A 24,747-nucleotide genomic window follows, 5' to 3' on the forward strand; every position below is an offset into this window, starting at 1 on the left:
TCTGCAACTATTATCGTCGATTTATAAGGAACTTCGCCGACTATTCACGGCACATAACTAGATTATGTAAAAAGAGTGTCCCCTTCGAATGGTCAAGCGAATGCCAAAACGCATTCGAATACCTTAAAGAAAATGTTATGCACCCCACATTATTACATTATTCGGATTTTCGCAAAGAATTTAGCATTAAAACGGATGCTAGTAAACAAGCTTGCGGAGCAGTTCTAACTCAGAACGGGATTCAGCTCCCAATAAGAGTACAACGGAGCAAGAACTAGCGGCAATTCATTGGGCAATTACCCATTTTAGACCATATGTTTATGGCAAACATTTCACCATTAAAACGGACCACAGACCTTTAACATACCTATTTTCTATGACTAATCCCAGTTCTAAATTAACTCGCATGCGGTTAGAGCTTGAAGAATACGACTTCACTGTAGAATACCTAAAGGGGAAAGATAATTTTGTAGCAGACGCACTCTCGCCTATAATATAACAGAACTCAAAGACATGCAACATAAAGTCCTGAAAGTCACTACCAGGCAACAAAGTAGACAAGATAAATAAAATAAATATATAATAAAATATATATATAAAATAAAATAAAATAAAACTGTACAATAACAAATAACCTTGCGAATAACTGAATCTATTTGTTTACTAAAACGAGGAAATAAGTTATTGCAAGAATGGATGTTGACGATTTATATACCAATGGAATTTTTGATTTAGGTCAGTTCTTCCAAAGGCTTGAAATGCATGCCGGTATACTAAAAATCAGCCAACTCAAATTGGCACCGAGTGAAAAAATCTTTGAAACCATTTCAATAGAAATAGGTAGGTCCACTACCGAAATCAGAATATGGCAACGAATACATCGTCACACTTATATGTGATTTAACGAAGTATCTAGTAACCATACCGGTTGCAAACAAAAGCGCAAATACTGTCGCAAGAGCTATATTCGAAAATTGTATACTAAAGTACGGTCCAATGAAGACGTTCATTTCGGACATGGGTACCGAGTATAAAAATAAAGTAATTTTAGATATGTGCAAATACATGAAGATAGAAAACCTAACATCTACCGCATATCATCACCAAACTTTAGGGACAATAGATCGAAGTCATAGAACATTCAATGAATACATTCGTTCATACATCTCTGCAGATAAAACTGATTTGGACGTTTGGATACAATATTTTACATATTGTTTCAACACAACACCATCAGTCATGCATGATTACTGTCCATATGATCTAGTCTTTGGAAGATTACCAAGGCAGTTCGCAAATTTTAATAAAACAGATAGAATAGAACCACTGTATAATGTAGAAGATTACTCTAAGGAAATAAAATTTAGATTAGAAATTGCATATAAAAGAGCTAGACTTATGTTAGAAAAAGCGAAGTCTTATAGAAAACAACTTTATGATAAGAAAACTTCAGATTTTCAATTAAAAATAGGAGATAAAGTTATACTAAGGAACGAACCGGGTCATAAGTTAGATCCAGTATATTTAGGACCTTATACTGTAGAAACCATAGAAGACAAAGATAACATAGTAATTAGAGATACAAAGCAAAAGAAACAAAAAGTACATAAGGATAGACTAAAAATATATAATCAATGAAACGTTTCATTTCACTTAAGAAAAGGTCTGATCAACCACAAAAAAAAGCACAAAAAAAAAAAAAAAATTCTTTTTCCTTCTAAGAAAGTTAAACATAAAACAAAAAATAACGTATTTCAACATCAATTTTTGTATTATTCTGTCATTACACAAAAATGCTTTGAGGCAAAACATTGCTAATAATTAAAAAGACAAATCAATATCATTAAAAAAAAAATTTTATTTTATTTTTAAAAATATTAATATTGAGAACTAAATGACTACATATATTACGTCATTTCTTTTAAAAGGGAGGTGTATCATATCAACTTATCTTCAAAACATTGTGACACTTTGTCATAATAAACACAACGTTCAAGTACCCAAAAGACCACCAACAATTACACAAGTGTTCCAGCGCTCAAGTAATATGATCTAACGCTTATACATAAACCGATCGCGGAGCGTGGGAATGCTGAGCATGCACTTTGCAGCTCAAGTGGTCAGACCATATATGACATATGCATGCCTTCTGCATACATATGTATATGTATATGGAACTATATGTATATAATAATAAGTACTATATATACGGGTCACCTCAGCCCAAGTTGAGCGCATTCGAATAAAGTAACTCTAACTGAGCAGACGCTCTGACTCTAAAAATACTGAACCTTCTTTGGGATCCTTGCGAACATTATAAAGGCATTCAGTTCGGCCGGCGATCAGCGACAAGACCTCCAGGAGGAGGAGCTACCATTAGCAGGATCAGCGGTAAGGAATAGACAGGAGGTGGTAACTAACTAACCATAGTAGTCTTTGCATATTACGTCTCATTCTCCGGCTCGGTTCACCGACCCGCGTGTACCATTAGCAGACCTCATCGGCCTCTAAGCTCTTCTCATAAATAGCAGACCTTATCGGCCTCTAAACTCTTCTTATATATAGCAGACCTTATCGGCCTCTAAACTCTTCTCATACATTCAGACCTTATCGGCCTCAAAACTCTTCTCATACTTAGCGGACCTAATCGGCCTCTACAACTCTTCCCATACTTAGCAGACCTAATCGGCCTCTACAACTCGTCTCATACTTAGCAGACCTAATCGGCCTCAACAAACTGTTCTCATCAATAGCAGACCTTATCAGCCTCTAAACCACTCTCACCATTAGGAGACCTAATCGGTCTCGAAACTGTTCTCACCATTAGCAGACCTAATCGGTCTCAAAACTGTTCTCACCGTTGGCAGACCTAACCGAACCGACCTTAACTGGCAGACCGGAGCGGTCTCTTCCAACTATCTCTCGTTCACAGACAGTTGGGAAACTAACGGCAACGTGACCTGACGACCGAGTAAGAGGCCATCTTGGGAGTCCGGCACCCACCCGAGCTGTACAACCCTAAGGACGAGACCAGACGCGCCCGAGCCAACCAGCCGCCGATCTCGCCACGAGGACTGCAGCCCATCTGAAGCGACTGTGAACACTTTGTTTTATTCACGAATAAAGACCCAATTATTGTATCATTATCTCATCTTCTCCTCTGGTACCCGGGTCGGATTCTCTTCCAGCAACCCCACATGAATCAAATAAATATCTGAGACGACTCCTGGCCATCCTTGAGCCATCCGAGCACTGACAGATCGTCACAGTGGCATACGAACAGGTGTAGGGGTTGCAAGAGAACTGACACCGAGAGAGGAATGTCGAGCTGGGTGTACCTGGCAACGAAAAACGAACTAACGGGATACGCAGCCGAGTTTGGATTGGAAACGTCGGAATAGAGCAAGGAATTGAGGCGGACATTAGCCACATTCGCGAAAGGAACGGATCACAGCGGAGCAGTGAAAGAGAGACTCGCAGAATTAACGCGGAGATACAAGAAGGACAGGAGTCCGGCGCGTAGTGCAGCACCTCTTGTGGTAACGGAGCCAGAGGAGGATATGGAGGAGGGAAAGGACAAGAAGGTGGAGCGGAGGGTAGAAACAGAAATCGTGGATCGAGTACGAAGCTGGTGTATCCGGTTCCAATGGTAAAGCAACCCATTGGAATTCATTAGTAAGATGGAGCAGTGGGCGACCGGGTATGGAATTCACACGGACCAGCTCGTCCAGACGAAGCCCTATTGGAAGGAGCCGCAAGCGATTGGTGGAATACCACACCGACCAGGATAAAAAGCTGGGCAGGGCTGACGACGGAACTCCTGAAGTACTACTTACCACGAGATATGAGGAACAGGTGGAAATGCATATCACACAGCTGCGGGAGTCGGAACCGGTACGAGAGTATGCGATGAGCTTGCGGAAACTGAAGCGGTTCACCAAGCTATCGGAGGAACAGAAACTCGATCGGATCTACCAGAACTGTAGAAGCAAGATAAAACTATACACGCGCAGAACAGGGTTCGAGACGCTAACACAGTTCCTCAAGTTGGCAGAAGAAGTGGAGGAGATAGAAGCCTCTTAAGGACAAACATGGGTCGAGCAACCTAGGCAGCAGCGAGTACAGTCGGAAATCTGCATGCGGTGTGGCGGAACAGGACACGCGGCAAGAACCTGTAACAATCCTCCGAGGCTGTTCTGCTGGGTCTGCGGAAGAAACGGGGGCAGAACACGGTGGGAAAGTTTACAGCCGGAATTTCGGAGGGTACCATTCATGGTACTGGCACACGTATCAGGAGGGGTACTTCTCGGGATGGACTTTCTGGCCGGAGCCGGTAGTGTGTTACGGTGTGGCTAACTGGAGCTGGATATAACGGCACCGGGCGACAAGGAGAGCGAGGGAAGCCCAGAGCACGCCGACTGACGAGGAAGTAGAGGAACCTACGGATGGTGCAGTACAAGCGTTTCTGGAAACACACAGGCAAGTATTCGAAGGAATGAAGGGTGTGAGTAACATTACGAAACATAAGATATACTTAAAAGACGAGAAACCGATCAAACAAAGGTATTACCCGAGGAACCCAAAGCAACAGGCGATCATCAACGATCAGGTGGATGAACTACTAGCGTTAGGGCTGATAGAACCGACCCGATGTCCGTATAGTGCACCGGTGGTGCTGGTGAGGAAGAAGAACAACGAGTGGAGGATGTGCATAGACTACCGATTGTTAAACGATAGAACGGAAAAGGACGCCTATCCAGTGCCCACAATGAACTATATCCTGGACCAGCTAAGAGAGGCGAAATTCAAAGGCACGATCGACCTGAAGTCAGGGTCGGACAGGAGGACAGTCGGCAATACACAGCTTTCACGGTACCCGGACGGGGTCTCTTTCAGTGGAAGGTGATGCCATTTGGGCTAGCCACAGCTAACTTGGACGATATCGTTGTGATCGGGCGGAGTAAGAAGGAGCACTTGGAAAACTGCAGGAATTGTTCAGAAGGAACAAGTAGGGAAATTAATTAGCGAAAAAAACCGTCGAACCGTCTTTATCCGAGTATAACAGCCCACTCTTGTTAGTTCCGAAAAATCATTACCTAATTCACAAGAGAAGAAATGGCAATTAGTAATTGACTATCGTCAAATAAATAAAATACTATTTTCTGACAAATTTCCACTCCCTAGAACTGATGACATTTTAGATCAACTAGGTCGAGCTAAATATTTTTCATGCCTTGACTTGATGTCAGGTTTCCACCAAATAGAACTTGAGGAAAACTCAAGGAATATAACATCTTTTTCAACGAGCAATGGCTCATATCGCTTCACGCGATTACCATTTGGTCTTAAAATAGCACCAAATTCATTTCAGAGGATGATGACTATATCATTCTCGGGTTTAGAACCCTCTCAGGCATTCCTTTATATGGATGACTTAATGGTGATAGGATGTTCAGAAAAACACGTGATTAAAAACTTAACTGACGTTTTTAATGTATGTAGGAAATATAACCTAAAGTTGCATCCAGAAAAATGTTCATTTTACCTGCACGAAGTGACATTCCTAGGTCACAAATGCACAGACAAAGGAGTATTGCCAGATGACAAGAAATATGACGTCATCAAAAATTATCCTATCCCTCATGATGCGGACAGCGCAAGACGATTTGTAGCATTCTGCAACTATTATCGTCGATTTATAAGGAACTTCACCGACTATTCACGGCACATAACTAGATTATGTAAAGAGAATGTCCCTTTTGAATGGTAAAGCGAATGCCAAAACGCATTCGAATACCTTAAAGAAAATCTTATGCACCCCACATTATTACAATATCCTGATTTTCGCAAAGAATTTTGCATTATAACGGATGCTAGTAAACAAGCTTGCGGAGCAGTTCTAACTCAGAACCGTAACGGGATTCAGCTCCCAATAAGAGTACAACGGAGCAAGAACTAGCGGCAATTCATTGGGCAATTACCCATTTTAGACCATATGTTTATGGCAAACATTTCACCATTAAACGGACCACAGACCTTTAACATACCTATTTTCTATGACTAATCCCAGTTCTAAATTAACTCGCATGCGGTTAGAGCTTGAAGAATACGACTTCACTGTAGAATACCTAAAGGGGAAAGATAATTTTGTAGCAGACGCACTCTCGCCTATAAATATAACAGAACTCAAAGACATGCAACATAAAGTCCTGAAAGTCACTACCAGGCAACAAAGTAGACAAGATAAAATAAAATAAATATATAATAAAATATATATAATAAAATAAAATAAAATAAAACTGTACAATAACAAATAACCTTGCGAATAACTGAATCTATTTGTTTACTAAAACGAGGAATTAAAGTTATTGCAAGAATGGATGTTGACGATTTATATACCAATGGAATTTTTGATTTAGGTCAGTTCTTCCAAAGGCTTGAAATGCATGCCGGTATACTAAAAATCAGCCAACTCAAATTGGCACCGAGTGAAAAAATCTTTGAAACCATTTCAATAGAAATAGGTAGGTCCACTACCGAAATCAGAATATGGCAACGAATACATCGTCACACTTATATGTGATTTAACGAAGTATCTAGTAACCATACCGGTTGCAAACAAAAGCGCAAATACTGTCGCAAGAGCTATATTCGAAAATTGTATACTAAAGTACGGTCCAATGAAGACGTTCATTTCGGACATGGGTACCGAGTATAAAAATAAAGTAATTTTAGATATGTGCAAATACATGAAGATACAAAACCTAACATCTACCGGATATCATCACCAAACTTTAGGGACAATAGAACGAAGTCATAGAACATTCAATGAATACATTCTTTCATACATCTCTGCAATATTTTACATATTGTTTCAACACAACACCATCAGTCATGCATGATTACTGTCCATATGAACTAGTCTTTGGAAGATTACCAAGGCAGTTCGCAAATTTTAATAAAACAGATGGAATAGAACCACTGTATAATGTAGTAGATTACTCGAAGGAAATAAAATGTAGATTAGAAATAGCATATAAAAGAGCTAGACTTATGTTAGAAAAAGACTTATGTTAGAAAACAACTTTATGATAAGAAAACTTCAGATTTTCAATTAAAAATAGGAGATAAAGTTATACTAAGGAACGAACCGGGTCATAAGTTAGATCCAGTATATTTAGGACCTTATACTGTAGAAACCATAGAAGACAAAGATAACATAGTAATTAGAGATACAAAGCAAAAGAAACAAAAAGTACATAAGGATAGACTAAAAATATATAATCAATGAAACGTTTCATTTCACTTAAGAAAAGGTCTGATCAACCACAAAAAAAAAGCACAAAAAAAAAAAAAAAAATTCTTTTTCCTTCTAAGAAAGTTAAACATAAAACAAAAAAATAACGTATTTCAACATCAATTTTTGTATTATTCTGTCATTACACAAAAATGCTTTGAGACAAAACATTGCTAATAATTAATAAGGCAAATCAATATCATTAAAAAAAAAAATTTTATTTTATTTTTAAAAATATTAATATTGAGAACTAAATGACTACATGTATTACGTCATTTCTTTTAAAAGGGAGGTGTATCATATCAACTTATCTTCAAAACATTGTGACACTTTGTCATAATAAACACAACGTTCAAGTACCCAAAAGACCACCAACAATTACACAAGTGTTCCAGCGCTCAAGTAATATGATCTAACGCTTATACATAAACCGATCGCGGAGCGTGGGAATGCTGAGCATGCACTTTGCAGCTCAAGTGGTCAGACCATATATGACATATGCATGCCTTCTGCATACATATGTATATGTATATGGAACTATATGTATATAATAATAAGTACTATATATACGGGTCAGCTCAGCCCAAGTTGGGCGCATTCGAATAAAGTAACTCTAACTGAGCAGACGCTCTGACTCTAAAAATACTGAACCTTCTTTGGGATCCTTGCGAACATTATAAAGGCATTCAGTTCGGCCGGCGATCAGCGACAAGACCTCCAGGAGGAGGAGCTACCATTAGCAGGATCAGCGGTAAGGAATAGACAGGAGGTGGTAACTAACTAACCATAGTAGTCTTTGCATATTACGTCTCATTCTCCGGCTCGGTTCACCGACCCTCGTGTACCATTAGCAGACCTCATCGGCCTCTAAGCTCTTCTCATAAATAGCAGACCTTACCGGCCTCTAAACTCTTCTTATATATAGCAGACCTTATCGGCCTCTAAACTCTTCTCATACATTCAGACCTTATCGGCCTCAAAACTCTTCTCATACTTAGCGGACCTAATCGGCCTCTACAACTCTTCCCATACTTAGCAGACCTAATCGGCCTCTACAACTCGTCTCATACTTAGCAGACCTAATCGGCCTCAACAAACTGTTCTCATCAATAGCAGACCTTATCAGCCTCTAAACCACTCTCACCATTAGGAGACCTAATCGGTCTCGAAACTGTTCTCACCATTAGCAGACCTAATCGGTCTCAAAACTGTTCTCACCGTTGGCAGACCTAACCGAACCGACCTTAACTGGCAGACCGGAGCGGTCTCTTCCAACTATCTCTCGTTCACAGGCAGTTGGGAAACTAACGGCAACGTGACCTGACGACCGAGTAAGAGGCCATCTTGGAGGTCCGGCACCCACCCGAGCTGAACAACCCTAAGGACGAGACCAGACGCGCCCGAGCCAACCAGCCGCCGATCTCGCCACGAGGACTGCAGCCCATCTGAAGCGACTGTGAACACTTTGTTTTATTCACGAATAAAGACCCAATTATTGTATCATTATCTCATCTTCTCCTCTGGTACCCGGGTCGGATTCTCTTCCAGCAACCCCACATGAATCAAATAAATATCTGAGTCGACTCCTGGCCATCCTTGAGCCATCCGAGCACTGACAGATCGTCACAGTGGCATACGAACAGGTGTAGGGGTTGCAAGAGAACTGACACCGAGAGAGGAATGTCGAGCTGGGTGTAACTGGCAACGAAAAACGAACTAACGGGATACGCAGCCGAGTTTGGATTGGAAACGTCGGAATAGAGCAAGGAGTTGAGGCGGACATTAGCCACATTCGCGAAAGGAACGGATCACAGCGGAGCAGTGAAAGAGAGACTCGCAGAATTAACGCGGAGATACAAGAAGGACAGGAGTCCGGCGCGTAGTGCAGCACCTCTTGTGGTAACGGAGCCAGAGGAGGAAATGGAGGAGGGAAAGGACAAGAAGGTGGAGCGGAGGGTAGAAACAGAAATCGTGGATCGAGTACGAAGCTGGTGTATCCGGTTCCAATGGTAAAACAACCCATTGGAATTCATTAGTAAGATGGAGCAGTGGGCGACCGGGTATGGAATTCACACGGACCAGCTCGTCCAGACGAAGCCCTATTGGAAGGAGCCGCAAGCGATTGGTGGAATACCACACCGACCAGGATAAAAAGCTGGGCAGGGCTGACGACGGAACTCCTGAAGTACTACTTACCACCGAGATATGAGGAACAGGTGGAAATGCAGATCACACAGCTGCGGCAGCGGGAGTCGGAACCGGTACGAGAGTATGCGATGAGCTTGCGGAAACTGAAGCGGTTCACCAAGCTATCGGAGAAACAGAAACTCGATCGGATCTACCAGAACTGTAGAAGCAAGATAAAACTATACACGCGCAGAACAGGGTTCGTGACGCTAACACAGTTCCTCAAGTTGGCAGAAGAAGTGGAGGAGATAGAAGCCTCTTAAGGACAAACATGGGTCGAGCAACCTAGGCAGCAGCGAGTACAGTCGGAAATCTGCATGCGGTGTGGCGGAACAGGACACGCGGCAAGAACCTGTAACAATCCTCCGAGGCTGTTCTGCTGGGTCTGCGGAAGAAACGGGGGCAGAACACGGTGGGAAAGTTTACAGCCGGAATTTCGGAGGGTACCATTCATGGTACTGGCACACGTATCAGGAGGGGTACTTCTCGGGATGGACTTTCTGGCCGGATCCGGTAGTGTGTTACGGTGTGGCTAACTGGAGCTGGATATAACGGCACCGGGCGACAAGGAGAGCGAGGGAAGCCCAGAGCACGCCGACTGACGAGGAAGTAGAAGAACCTACGGATGGTGCAGTACAAGCGTTTCTGGAAACACACAGGCAAGTATTCGAAGGAATGAAGGGTGTGAGTAACATTACGAAACATAAGATATACTTAAAAGACGAAAAACCGATCAAACAAAGGTATTACCCGAGGAACCCAAAGCAACAGGCGATCATCAACGATCAGGTGGATGAACTACTAGCGTTAGGGCTGATAGAACCGTCCCGATGTCCGTATAGTGCACCGGTGTTGCTGGTGAGGAAGAAGAACAACGAGTGGAGGATGTGCATAGACTACCGATTGTTAAACGATAGAACGGAAAAGAACGCCTATCCAGTGCCCAGAATGAACTATATCCTGGACCAGCTAAGAGAGGCGAAATTCAAAGGCACGATCGACCTGAAGTCAGGGTCGGACAGGAGGACAGTCGGCAATACACAGCTTTCACTGTACCCGGACGGGGTCTCTTTCAGTGGAAGGTGATGCCATTTGGGCTAGCCACAGCTAACTTGGACGATATCGTTGTGATCGGGCGGAGTAAGAAGGAGCACTTGGAAAAACTGCAGGAATTGTTCAGAAGGTTGCAACGGGCCAACTGACGGACCAATCGGACAAATGGCACTTCTTCCAAAATGAACTTAAATACCTTAGGCACGTGGTGGGCGACCGGGGAATTAGAACAGAGAAGGTATCGGCGATCCAGGATATACCGACTCCGACTACGACAAAAGAGATGCATAGCTTTCTGGGAATGGCGTCGTGGTATAGACGGTTCATACCCAACTTTACGGAGAAAGCCGTGGCACTCCAGAACCTGACTAGAAAAGGGCAAAAGTTCGAGTGGAATCCGGAACACCAAGCATCCTTCACCATCCTAAAGCAGAGTCTGACGAGCGCACCTGTACTGGCATGTCCAGACTTTTCACGTTAGTTTAAGCTCCAAACAGACGCCAGCGACCTGGGAATAGAAGCCGTGTTGACACAGGACGGGTCAGACGGGGAACACGTCGTACGCAAGCAGAAAGCTGAACCCGGTGGAACGAAACTACAGCGCAACAGAAAAGGAGTGTCTTGCGATATATTGGGGGATAAACAATTACAAGATGTATTTGGAAGGCTATCGGTTCATAGTAGTGACAGACCACATGGCTCTAAAGTGGTTGAACTTGATAGGTTTCTGTGAGCTCTCCACAACGGGTGCTAAGTGCTGATGGGAGAGATTTGCTTGATATATGAACGTTGGCTGTTTTCTTCCTCTTGTTTAAGAGTATTGGTAAGCCTGTGTGTGGCTACTTTAAGAATGTGCCTTGCAGTTGGTGATCTATTGGACTGCCACTCCTTAGTTCTGATGTTGTTTGGTTTTACATACGACACTGGAGGGGTGAAGCCTTTGCAGCCGAAACTAGAATGTTTTCAAGAGTGTAAGGTTTGTTCTAAAATTTGTCAGTCTATAGGGTGGGTCGACTATATGGGGCGAATTAACATATTTAGAAGAAAAGGTGAGTTATCTTATGTTAAATTTACTAGTGCTTCGGCGGTGACCATTTTGCGGGGGACTTGTTTAGTAATTGCAAAATCACAAAAGTCATAAGTCGAGATCCCCATTAAGAGTCATTATACCATTGCACACTGGTTTTTATACCCGTTACTCGTAGAGTAAAAGGGTATACTAGATTCGTTGAAAAGTATGTAACAGGCAGAAGGAAGCGTTTCCGACAATTTAATGTATATATATTCTTGATCAGGATCAATAGCCGAGTCAATATGGCTATGTCCGTCTGTCCGTCCGTCTGTCTGTCCGTATGAACGTCGAGATCTCAGGAACTATAAAAGCTAGAAAGTTGAGCTTAAGCATGCATACTCCAGAGACATGTTGCCCACAAACCGATAAAAACTGTCAGTATGGAAAATTCTCCTTTGCACTTCCACCAGCTGAGTAACGGGTATCAGATAGTCGGGGAACTCGACTATAGCGTTCTCTCTTGTTTTGTGTTATTTTTGGCAGAAAGTCAAAAAAAAATTGTAATGGAATAAAACAATCTATGGTTTTTTTTATATTTAGGAAAGTCCAATTATATAAAAAAAAGTCGATTTTTACTTTTATATGCAACACAGGCTTTTCGCCCACACTCAAAGACAGCTGATTGTCGATAGCACGATACACGAACAGGTGTAGGGGTTGCAAGAGAACTGACACCGAGAGAGGAATGTCGAGCTGGGTGTACCTGGCAACGAAAAACGAACTAACGGAATACGCAGCCGAGTTTGGATTGGAAACGTCGGAATAGAGCAAGGAATTGAGGCGGACATTAGCCACATTCGCGAAAGGAACGGATCCCAGCGGAGCAGTGAAAGAGAGACTCGCAGAATTAACGCGGAGATACAAGAAGGACAGGAGTCCGGCGCGTAGTGCAGCACCTCTTGTGGTAACGGAGCCAGAGGAGGAAATGGAGGAGGGAAAGGACAAGAAGGTGGAGCGGAGGGTAGAAACAGAAATCGTGGATCGAGTACGAAGCTGGTGTATCCGGTTCCAATGGTAAAACAACCCATTGGAATTCATTAGTAAGATGGAGCAGTGGGCGACCGGGTATGGAATTCACACGGACCAGCTCGTCCAGACGAAGCCCTATTGGAAGGAGCCGCAAGCGATTGGTGGAATACCACACCGACCAGGATAAAAAGCTGGGCAGGGCTGACGACGGAACTCCTGAAGTACTACTTACCACCGAGATATGAGGAACAGGTGGAAATGCAGATCACACAGCTGCGGCAGCGGGAGTCGGAACCGGTACGAGAGTATGCGATGAGCTTGCGGAAACTGAAGCAGTTCACCAAGCTATCGGAGGAACAGAAACTCGATCGGATCTACCAGAACTGTAGAAGCAAGATAAAACTATACACGCGCAGAACAGGGTTCGAGACGCTAACACAGTTCCTCAAGTTGGCAGAAGAAGTGGAGGAGATAGAAGCCTCTTAAGGACAAACATGGGTCGAGCAACCTAGGCAGCAGCGAGTACAGTCGGAAATCTGCATGCGGTGTGGCGGACCTCGATCGGATCTACCAGAACTGTAGAAGCAAGATAAAACTATACACGCGCAGAACAGGGTTCGAGACGCTAACACAGTTCCTCAAGTTGGCAGAAGAAGTGGAGGAGATAGAAGCCTCTTAAGGACAAACATGGGTCGAGCAACCTAGGCAGCAGCGAGTACAGTCGGAAATCTGCATGCGGTGTGGCGGAACAGGACACGCGGCAAGAACCTGTAATGAACTAAATACTTAAATGAACTAAATGAACTTAAATACCTTAGGCACGTGGTGGGCGACCGGGGAATTAGAACAGAGAAGGTATCGGCGATCCAGGATATACCGACTCCGACTACGACAAAAGAGATGCATAGCTTTCTGGGAATGGCGTCGTGGTATAGACGGTTCATACCCAACTTTACGGAGAAAGCCGTGGCACTCCAGAACCTGACTAGAAAAGGGCAAAAGTTCGAGTGGAATCCGGAACACCAAGCATCCTTCACCATCCTAAAGCAGAGTCTGACGAGCGCACCTGTACTGGCATGTCCAGACTTTTCACGTTAGTTTAAGCTCCAAACAGACGCCAGCGACCTGGGAATAGAAGCCGTGTTGACACAGGACGGGTCAGACGGGGAACACGTCGTACGCAAGCAGAAAGCTGAACCCGGTGGAACGAAACTACAGCGCAACAGAAAAGGAGTGTCTTGCGATATATTGGGGGATAAACAATTACAAGATGTATTTGGAAGGCTATCGGTTCATAGTAGTGACAGACCACATGGCTCTAAAGTGGTTGAACTTGATAGGTTTCTGTGAGCTCTCCACAACGGGTGCTAAGTGCTGATGGGAGAGATTTGCTTGATATATGAACGTTGGCTGTTTTCTTCCTCTTGTTTAAGAGTATTGGTAAGCCTGTGTGTGGCTACTTTAAGAATGTGCCTTGCAGTTGGTGATCTATTGGACTGCCACTCCTTAGTTCTGATGTTGTTTGGTTTTACATACGACACTGGAGGGGTGAAGCCTTTGCAGCCGAAACTAGAATGTTTTCAAGAGTGTAAGGTTTGTTCTAAAATTTGTCAGTCTATAGGGTGGGTCGACTATATGGGGCGAATTAACATATTTAGAAGAAAAGGTGAGTTATCTTATGTTAAATTTACTAGTGCTTCGGCGGTGACCATTTTGCGGGGGACTTGTTTAGTAATTGCAAAATCACAAAAGTCATAAGTCGAGATCCCCATTAAGAGTCATTATACCATTGCACACTGGTTTTTATACCCGTTACTCGTAGAGTAAAAGGGTATACTAGATTCGTTGAAAAGTATGTAACAGGCAGAAGGAAGCGTTTCCGACAATTTAATGTATATATATTCTTGATCAGGATCAATAGCCGAGTCAATATGGCTATGTCCGTCTGTCCGTCCGTCTGTCTGTCCGTATGAACGTCGAGATCTCAGGAACTATAAAAGCTAGAAAGTTGAGCTTAAGCATGCATACTCCAGAGACATGTTGCCCACAAACCGCTAAAAACTGTCAGTATGGAAAATTCTCCTTTGCACTTCCACCAGCTGAGTAACGGGTATCAGATAGTCTGGGAACTCGACTATAGCGTTCTCTCTTGTTTTGTGTTATTTTTGGCAGAAAGTCAAAAAAAAATTGTAATGGAATAAAACAATCTATGGTTTTTTTTATATTTAGGAAAGTCCAATTATATAAAAAAAAGTCGATTTTTACTTTTATATGCAACACAGGCTTTTCGCCCACACTCAAAGACAGCTGATTGTCGATAGCACGATACACGAACAGGTGTAGGGGTTGCAAGAGAACTGACACCGAGAGAGGAATGTCGAGCTGGGTGTACCTGGCAACGAAAAACGAACTAACGGAATACGCAGCCGAGTTTGGATTGGAAACGTCGGAATAGAGCAAGGAATTGAGGCGGACATTAGCCACATTCGCGAAAGGAACGGATCCCAGCGGAGCAGTGAAAGAGAGACTCGCAGAATTAACGCGGAGATACAAGAAGGACAGGAGTCCGGCGCGTAGTGCAGCACCTCTTGTGGTAACGGAGCCAGAGGAGGAAATGGAGGAGGGAAAGGACAAGAAGGTGGAGCGGAGGGTAGAAACAGAAATCGTGGATCGAGTACGAAGCTGGTGTATCCGGTTCCAATGGTAAAACAACCCATTGGAATTCATTAGTAAGATGGAGCAGTGGGCGACCGGGTATGGAATTCACACGGACCAGCTCGTCCAGACGAAGCCCTATTGGAAGGAGCCGCAAGCGATTGGTGGAATACCCACACCGACCAGGATAAAAAGCTGGGCAGGGCTGACGACGGAACTCCTGAAGTACTACTTACCACCGAGATATGAGGAACAGGTGGAAATGCAGATCACACAGCTGCGGCAGCGGGAGTCGGAACCGGTACGAGAGTATGCGATGAGCTTGCGGAAACTGAAGCAGTTCACCAAGCTATCGGAGGAACAGAAACTCGATCGGATCTACCAGAACTGTAGAAGCAAGATAAAACTATACACGCGCAGAACAGGGTTCGAGACGCTAACACAGTTCCTCAAGTTGGCAGAAGAAGTGGAGGAGATAGAAGCCTCTTAAGGACAAACATGGGTCGAGCAACCTAGGCAGCAGCGAGTACAGTCGGAAATCTGCATGCGGTGTGGCGGACCTCGATCGGATCTACCAGAACTGTAGAAGCAAGATAAAACTATACACGCGCAGAACAGGGTTCGAGACGCTAACACAGTTCCTCAAGTTGGCAGAAGAAGTGGAGGAGATAGAAGCCTCTTAAGGACAAACATGGGTCGAGCAACCTAGGCAGCAGCGAGTACAGTCGGAAATCTGCATGCGGTGTGGCGGAACAGGACACGCGGCAAGAACCTGTAATGAACTAAATACTTAAATGAACTAAATGAACTTAAATACCTTAGGCACGTGGTGGGCGACCGGGGAATTAGAACAGAGAAGGTATCGGCGATCCAGGATATACCGACTCCGACTACGACAAAAGAGATGCATAGCTTTCTGGGAATGGCGTCGTGGTATAGACGGTTCATACCCAACTTTACGGAGAAAGCCGTGGCACTCCAGAACCTGACTAGAAAAGGGCAAAAGTTCGAGTGGAATCCGGAACACCAAGCATCCTTCACCATCCTAAAGCAGAGTCTGACGAGCGCACCTGTACTGGCATGTCCAGACTTTTCACGTTAGTTTAAGCTCCAAACAGACGCCAGCGACCTGGGAATAGAAGCCGTGTTGACACAGGACGGGTCAGACGGGGAACACGTCGTACGCAAGCAGAAAGCTGAACCCGGTGGAACGAAACTACAGCGCAACAGAAAAGGAGTGTCTTGCGATATATTGGGGGATAAACAATTACAAGATGTATTTGGAAGGCTATCGGTTCATAGTAGTGACAGACCACATGGCTCTAAAGTGGTTGAACTTGATAGGTTTCTGTGAGCTCTCCACAACGGGTGCTAAGTGCTGATGGGAGAGATTTGCTTGATATATGAACGTTGGCTGTTTTCTTCCTCTTGTTTAAGAGTATTGGTAAGCCTGTGTGTGGCTACTTTAAGAATGTGCCTTGCAGTTGGTGATCTATTGGACTGCCACTCCTTAGTTCTGATGTTGTTTGGTTTTACATACGACACTGGAGGGGTGAAGCCTTTGCAGCCGAAACTAGAATGTTTTCAAGAGTGTAAGGTTTGTTCTAAAATTTGTCAGTCTATAGGGTGGGTCGACTATATGGGGCGAATTAACATATTTAGAAGAAAAGGTGAGTTATCTTATGTTAAATTTACTAGTGCTTCGGCGGTGACCATTTTGCGGGGGACTTGTTTAGTAATTGCAAAATCACAAAAGTCATAAGTCGAGATCCCCATTAAGAGTCATTATACCATTGCACACTGGTTTTTATACCCGTTACTCGTAGAGTAAAAGGGTATACTAGATTCGTTGAAAAGTATGTAACAGGCAGAAGGAAGCGTTTCCGACAATTTAATGTATATATATTCTTGATCAGGATCAATAGCCGAGTCAATATGGCTATGTCCGTCTGTCCGTCCGTCTGTCTGTCCGTATGAACGTCGAGATCTCAGGAACTATAAAAGCTAGAAAGTTGAGCTTAAGCATGCATACTCCAGAGACATGTTGCCCACAAACCGATAAAAACTGTCAGTATGGAAAATTCTCCTTTGCACTTCCACCAGCTGAGTAACGGGTATCAGATAGTCGGGGAACTCGACTATAGCGTTCTCTCTTGTTTTGTGTTATTTTTGGCAGAAAGTCAAAAAAAAATTGTAATGGAATAAAACAATCTATGGTTTTTTTTATATTTAGGAAAGTCCAATTATATAAAAAAAGTCGATTTTTACTTTTATATGCAACACAGGCTTTTCGCCCACACTCAAAGACAGCTGATTGTCGATAGCACGATACACGAACAGGTGTAGGGGTTGCAAGAGAACTGACACCGAGAGAGGAATGTCGAGCTGGGTGTACCTGGCAACGAAAAACGAACTAACGGAATACGCAGCCGAGTTTGGATTGGAAACGTCGGAATAGAGCAAGGAATTGAGGCGGACATTAGCCACATTCGCGAAAGGAACGGATCCCAGCGGAGCAGTGAAAGAGAGACTCGCAGAATTAACGCGGAGATACAAGAAGGACAGGAGTCCGGCGCGTAGTGCAGCACCTCTTGTGGTAACGGAGCCAGAGGAGGAAATGGAGGAGGGAAAGGACAAGAAGGTGGAGCGGAGGGTAGAAACAGAAATCGTGGATCGAGTACGAAGCTGGTGTATCCGGTTCCAATGGTAAAACAACCCATTGGAATTCATTAGTAAGATGGAGCAGTGGGCGACCGGGTATGGAATTCACACGGACCAGCTCGTCCAGACGAAGCCCTATTGGAAGGAGCCGCAAGCGATTGGTGGAATACCACACCGACCAGGATAAAAAGCTGGGCAGGGCTGACGACGGAACTCCTGAAGTACTACTTACCACCGAGATATGAGGAACAGGTGGAAATGCAGATCACACAGCTGCGGCAGCGGGAGTCGGAACCGGTACGAGAGTATGCGATGAGCTTGCGGAAACTGAAGCAGTTCACCAAGCTATCGGAGGAACAGAAACTCGATCGGATCTACCAGAACTGTAGAAGCAAGATAAAACTATACACGCGCAGAACAGGGTTCGAGACGCTAACACAGTTCCTCAAGTTGGCAGAAGAAGTGGAGGAGATAGAAGCCTCTTAAGGACAAACATGGGTCGAGCAACCTAGGCAGCAGCGAGTACAGTCGGAAATCTGCATGCGGTGTGGCGGACCTCGATCGGATCTACCAGAACTGTAGAAGCAAGATAAAACTATACACGCGCAGAACAGGGTTCGAGACGCTAACACAGTTCCTCAAGTTGGCAGAAGAAGTGGAGGAGATAGAAGCCTCTTAAGGACAAACATGGGTCGAGCAACCTAGGCAGCAGCGAGTACAGTCGGAAATCTGCATGCGGTGTGGCGGAACAGGACACGCGGCAAGAACCTGTAACAATCCTCCGAGGCTGTTCTGCTGGGTCTGCGGAAGAAACGGGGGCAGAACACGGTGGGAAAGTTTACAGCCGGAATTTCGGAGGGTACCATTCATGGTACTGGCACACGTATCAGGAGGGGTACTTCTCGGGATGGACTTTCTGGCCGGATCCGGTAGTGTGTTACGGTGTGGCTAACTGGAGCTGGATATAACGGCACCGGGCGACAAGGAGAGCGAGGGAAGCCCAGAGCACGCCGACTGACGAGGAAGTAGAAGAACCTACGGATGGTGCAGTACAAGCGTTTCTGGAAACACACAGGCAAGTATTCGAAGGAATGAAGGGTGTGAGTAACATTACGAAACATAAGATATACTTAAAAGACGAAAAACCGATCAAACAAAGGTATTACCCGAGGAACCCAAAGCAACAGGCGATCATCAACGATCAGGTGGATGAACTACTAGCGTTAGGGCTGATAGAACCGTCCCGATGTCCGTATAGTGCACCGGTGTTGCTGGTGAGGAAGAAGAACAACGAGTGGAGGATGTGCATAGACTACCGATTGTTAAACGATAGAACGGAAAAGAACGCCTATCCAGTGCCCAGAATGAACTATATCCTGGACCAGCTAAGAGAGGCGAAATTCAAAGGCACGATCGACCTGAAGTCAGGGTCGGACAGGAGGACAGTCGGCAATACACAGCTTTCACTGTACCCGGACGGGGTCTCTTTCAGTGGAAGGTGATGCCATTTGGGCTAGCCACAGCTAACTTGGACGATATCGTTGTGATCGGGCGGAGTAAGAAGGAGCACTTGGAAAAACTGCAGGAATTGTTCAGAAGGTTGCAACGGGCCAACTGACGGACCAATCGGACAAATGGCACTTCTTCCAAAATGAACTTAAATACCTTGGGCACGTGGTGGGCGACCGGGGAATTAGAACAGAGAAGGTATCGGCGATCCAGGATATACCGACTCCGACTACGACAAAAGAGATGCATAGCTTTCTGGGAATGGCGTCGTGGTATAGACGGTTCATACCCAACTTTACGGAGAAAGCCGTGGCACTCCAGAACCTGACTAGAAAAGGGCAAAAGTTCGAGTGGAATCCGGAACACCAAGCATCCTTCACCATCCTAAAGCAGAGTCTGACGAGCGCACCTGTACTGGCATGTCCAGACTTTTCACGTTAGTTTAAGCTCCAAACAGACGCCAGCGACCTGGGAATAGAAGCCGTGTTGACACAGGACGGGTCAGACGGGGAACACGTCGTACGCAAGCAGAAAGCTGAACCCGGTGGAACGAAACTACAGCGCAACAGAAAAGGAGTGTCTTGCGATATATTGGGGGATAAACAATTACAAGATGTATTTGGAAGGCTATCGGTTCATAGTAGTGACAGACCACATGGCTCTAAAGTGGTTGAACTTGATAGAACGTCCCCCAGGAAGAGTGGCACGATGGGCACTCCGACTGCAACCATTCCAATTTGAGGTGCAGTATAGAAAGGAAAGTTAAACGCAGTAGTGGATGCGCTGTCCAGGATCCCCAATCCCCAGTTAAAGACACTTGCGACGGGAGAAAGTGAAAGCTGGTGGGAACAAAAGTTCGGGGAAGTGGACAACAATCAGGACAACGAGGAGTTCCGGATAGAAGAGGGAAGGCTGTATAGACTAAACGCGGACCGAGGAGACCAGCAGCCTTGAAAGCTGTGCTCGCTGAATAACGTCTAGGTTACTTCTGGATGCGTTGCCCCACAGCTCGAAACCATAAGTCCACATACGTTTTAAGACGGAGTTGTATAAAAGAGCTTTGAACTCAAGCCCAAGTGGAGAGCGAGCATTTATGAGCCAGTGGAGGTTCCTTGCTTTAAGTTTATGTTGTATCTAGTTGTCTTAGTTTCTATATGTTTGCGCCAAGTGAGCCGAATGTCCAGATGAACACACAGATATGTTACCACGTCGGCATTTGGAATGCATATGTTATTAAGGACCAGTGGTTTGCATGTTTGTTTGTTAAAGGTAAAGGTCGGCAAGCCATCGTTCTACAGATGTTAAGTGTCGGAATATGAGTGCTGTGGCTTTTGTTGGGCATTTGGAGCGACTGAGTATCGCCGAATCAGGTGCTTGTATTGTATCTTATTGCAAAAACACTCTTTTGTATAGGTGCGACTTCAATAGCTAAGGTGTGTTTTGGAGCAACAGCTTCATTATTTTAAACAAAAGTCCATCCAGCCACACTCTGTCAAATGCCTGCGCGACGTCTAGAAAAATGGCTGTGCAATATTCTCGGTGTTCAAACGCAGTACGAATTTCCGACGTGATTCGATTGACCTGTTAGATGGTTGCATGATTTGGTCTGAAGCCGAATTGATGTGTTGGAAGTGTGTAGCTTATTTTGAGATGAGTAAGTTAGTAGGCTTATCGATCTATATGATGATGGCTGCATTTTATCTTTTCCTGACTTTGGGATCATTACTATAGTCGACTCCATTCCATTTTTGAGAAAAGTATCCAAGCTTGGCGATTGCGTTGAACAACAAGCAGATGTGCAGAATAGCACGCTTTGGGAGTTCAATGAGCATTTTTGGAGTTATTAAGTCGAAGCCAGGCGATTTTCTTGGCTTCCGTTGCTATTTGATAAGCTTTCCTAATTCACATTCAATGGGTTCTTCAGGTTCTATATTTGCTGCCATTAAAGGAGGGAGAATAAATGAATAAATAGCGGGATTTGTTCGGAATACTTTTTTTAATGGTCAGCGAACGCATTGGCTCTTTCCTCATCACTGCGAAACCAGGTGCCAGAGGGACTTCGTAGTGGCAAAATTGACTCTTTTGGAGTTTTTAGGTTTCTGTGAGCTCTCCACAACGGGTGCTAAGTGCTGATGGGAGAGATTTGCTTGATATATGAACGTTGGCTGTTTTCTTCCTCTTGTTTAAGAGTATTGGTAAGCCTGTGTGTGGCTACTTTAAGAATGTGCCTTGCAGTTGGTGATCTATTGGACTGCCACTCCTTAGTTCTGATGTTGTTTGGTTTTACATACGACACTGGAGGGGTGAAGCCTTTGCAGCCGAAACTAGAATGTTTTCAAGAGTGTAAGGTTTGTTCTAAAATTTGTCAGTCTATAGGGTGGGTCGACTATATGGGCGAATTAACATATTTAGAAGAAAAGGTGAGTTATCTTATGTTAAATTTACTAGTGCTTCGGCGGTGACCATTTTGCGGGGGACTTGTTTAGTAATTGCAAAATCACAAAAGTCATAAGTCGAGATCCCCATTAAGAGTCATTATACCATTGCACACTGGTTTTTATACCCGTTACTCGTAGAGTAAAAGGGTATACTAGATTCGTTGAAAAGTATGTAACAGGCAGAAGGAAGCGTTTCCGACAATTTAATGTATATATATTCTTGATCAGGATCAATAGCCGAGTCAATATGGCTATGTCCGTCTGTCCGTCCGTCTGTCTGTCCGTATGAACGTCGAGATCTCAGGAACTATAAAAGCTAGAAAGTTGAGCTTAAGCATGCATACTCCAGAGACATGTTGCCCACAAACCGCTAAAAACTGTCAGTATGGAAAATTCTCCTTTGCACTTCCACCAGCTGAGTAACGGGTATCAGATAGTCTGGGAACTCGACTATAGCGTTCTCTCTTGTTTTGTGTTATTTTTGGCAGAAAGTCAAAAAAAAATTGTAATGGAATAAAACAATCTATGGTTTTTTTTATATTTAGGAAAGTCCAATTATATAAAAAAAAGTCGATTTTTACTTTTATATGCAACACAGGCTTTTCGCCCACACTCAAAGACAGCTGATTGTCGATAGCACGATACACGAACAGGTGTAGGGGTTGCAAGAGAACTGACACCGAGAGAGGAATGTCGAGCTGGGTGTACCTGGCAACGAAAAACGAACTAACGGAATACGCAGCCGAGTTTGGATTGGAAACGTCGGAATAGAGCAAGGAATTGAGGCGGACATTAGCCACATTCGCGAAAGGAACGGATCACAGCGGAGCAGTGAAAGAGAGACTCGCAGAATTAACGCGGAGATACAAGAAGGACAGGAGTCCGGCGCGTAGTGCAGCACCTCTTGTGGTAACGGAGCCAGAGGAGGAAATGGAGGAGGGAAAGGACAAGAAGGTGGAGCGGAGGGTAGAAACAGAAATCGTGGATCGAGTACGAAGCTGGTGTATCCGGTTCCAATGGTAAAACAACCCATTGGAATTCATTAGTAAGATGGAGCAGTGGGCGACCGGGTATGGAATTCACACGGACCAGCTCGTCCAGACGAAGCCCTATTGGAAGGAGCCGCAAGCGATTGGTGGAATACCACACCGACCAGGATAAAAAGCTGGGCAGGGCTGACGACGGAACTCCTGAAGTACTACTTACCACCGAGATATGAGGAACAGGTGGAAATGCAGATCACACAGCTGCGGCAGCGGGAGTCGGAACCGGTACGAGAGTATGCGATGAGCTTGCGGAAACTGAAGCAGTTCACCAAGCTATCGGAGGAACAGAAACTCGATCGGATCTACCAGAACTGTAGAAGCAAGATAAAACTATACACGCGCAGAACAGGGTTCGAGACGCTAACACAGTTCCTCAAGTTGGCAGAAGAAGTGGAGGAGATAGAAGCCTCTTAAGGACAAACATGGGTCGAGCAACCTAGGCAGCAGCGAGTACAGTCGGAAATCTGCATGCGGTGTGGCGACCTCGATCGGAGCTACCAGAACTGTAGAAGCAAGATAAAACTATACACGCGCAGAACAGGGTTCGAGACGCTAACACAGTTCCTCAAGTTGGCAGAAGAAGTGGAGGAGATAGAAGCCTCTTAAGGACAAACATGGGTCGAGCAACCTAGGCAGCAGCGAGTACAGTCGGAAATCTGCATGCGGTGTGGCGGACCAGGACACGCGGCAAGAACCTGTAACAATCCTCCGAGGCTGTTCTGCTGGGTCTGCGGAAGAATCGGGGGCAGAACACGGTGGGAATGTTTACAGCCGGAATTTCGGAGGGTACCATTCATGGTACTGGCACACGTATCAGGAGGGGTACTTCTCGGGATGGACTTTCTGGCCGGAGCCGGTAGTGTGTTACGGTGTGGCTAACTGGAGCTGGATATAACGGCACCGGGCGACAAGGAGAGCGAGGGAAGCCCAGAGCACGCCGACTGACGAGGAAGTAGAGGAACCTACGGATGGTGCAGTACAAGCGTTTCTGGAAACACACAGGCAAGTATTCGAAGGAATGAAGGGTGTGAGTAACATTACGAAACATAAGATATAACTACTTAAAAGACGAGAAACCGATCAAACAAAGGTATTACCCGAGGAACCCAAAGCAACAGGCGATCATCAACGATCAGGTGGATGAACTACTAGCGTTAGGGCTGATAGAACCGTCCCGATGTCCGTATAGTGCACCGGTGTTGCTGGTGAGGAAGAAGAACAACGAGTGGAGGATGTGCATAGACTACCGATTCTTAAACGATAGAACGGAAAAGGACGCCTATCCAGTGCCCAGAATGAACTATATCCTGGACCAGCTAAGAGAGGCGAAATTCAAAGGCACGATCGACCTGAAGTCAGGGTCGGACAGGAGGACAGTCGGCAATACACAGCTTTCACTGTACCCGGACGGGGTCTCTTTCAGTGGAAGGTGATGCCATTTGGGCTAGCCACAGCTAACTTGGACGATATCGTTGTGATCGGGCGGAGTAAGAAGGAGCACTTGGAAAAACTGCAGGAATTGTTCAGAAGGTTGCAACGGGCCAACTGACGGACCAATCGGACAAATGGCACTTCTTCCAAAATGAACTTAAATACCTTGGGCACGTGGTGGGCGACCGGGGAATTAGAACAGAGAAGGTATCGGCGATCCAGGATATACCGACTCCGACTACGACAAAAGAGATGCATAGCTTTCTGGGAATGGCGTCGTGGTATAGACGGTTCATACCCAACTTTACGGAGAAAGCCGTGGCACTCCAGAACCTGACTAGAAAAGGGCAAAAGTTCGAGTGGAATCCGGAACACCAAGCATCCTTCACCATCCTAAAGCAGAGTCTGACGAGCGCACCTGTACTGGCA

General features: G+C 44.8%; 2 protein-coding genes across 2 annotated transcripts; both read left to right on the plus strand.

The window, feature by feature from the left end:
* The first annotated feature begins 16,137 nt into the window (after positions 1–16,137).
* On the plus strand, positions 16,138–18,380 carry LOC122756596. Its single transcript, XM_044006686.1, has 2 exons — positions 16,138–16,330; positions 17,971–18,380. The coding sequence occupies exons 1-2, from the start codon at positions 16,138–16,140 to the stop codon at positions 18,378–18,380; spliced, it is 603 nt and encodes a 200-aa protein (XP_043862621.1).
* Positions 18,381–19,646: 1,266 nt separating this feature from the next.
* On the plus strand, positions 19,647–23,301 carry LOC122756597. Its single transcript, XM_044006687.1, has 2 exons — positions 19,647–19,839; positions 22,892–23,301. Exons 1-2 carry the CDS (start codon positions 19,647–19,649, stop codon positions 23,299–23,301), a joined length of 603 nt encoding a protein of 200 aa, XP_043862622.1.
* The last annotated feature ends 1,446 nt before the right edge of the window (positions 23,302–24,747 follow it).

Source organism: Drosophila santomea, unplaced genomic scaffold (assembly GCF_016746245.2).
Source record: "Drosophila santomea strain STO CAGO 1482 unplaced genomic scaffold, Prin_Dsan_1.1 Segkk5_quiver_pilon_scaf, whole genome shotgun sequence".
In the NCBI taxonomy this organism is placed as follows: domain Eukaryota; kingdom Metazoa; phylum Arthropoda; class Insecta; order Diptera; family Drosophilidae; genus Drosophila; species Drosophila santomea.

What these genes read in the sequence shown, in the direction of transcription:
- LOC122756597 (XM_044006687.1), top strand. Translation starts at nt 19,647, where the DNA reads ATGCATAGCTTTCTGGGAATGGCGTCGTGGTATAGACGGTTCATACCC. An exon ending in GGCATGTCCAGACTTTTCAC is followed by an intron (nt 19,840 to 22,891) that starts GTTAGTTTAAGC and finishes TTCATTAGTAAG; the next exon opens with ATGGAGCAGTGGGCGACCGG.
- LOC122756596 (XM_044006686.1), top strand. Translation starts at nt 16,138, where the DNA reads ATGCATAGCTTTCTGGGAATGGCGTCGTGGTATAGACGGTTCATACCC. An exon ending in GGCATGTCCAGACTTTTCAC is followed by an intron (nt 16,331 to 17,970) that starts GTTAGTTTAAGC and finishes TTCATTAGTAAG; the next exon opens with ATGGAGCAGTGGGCGACCGG.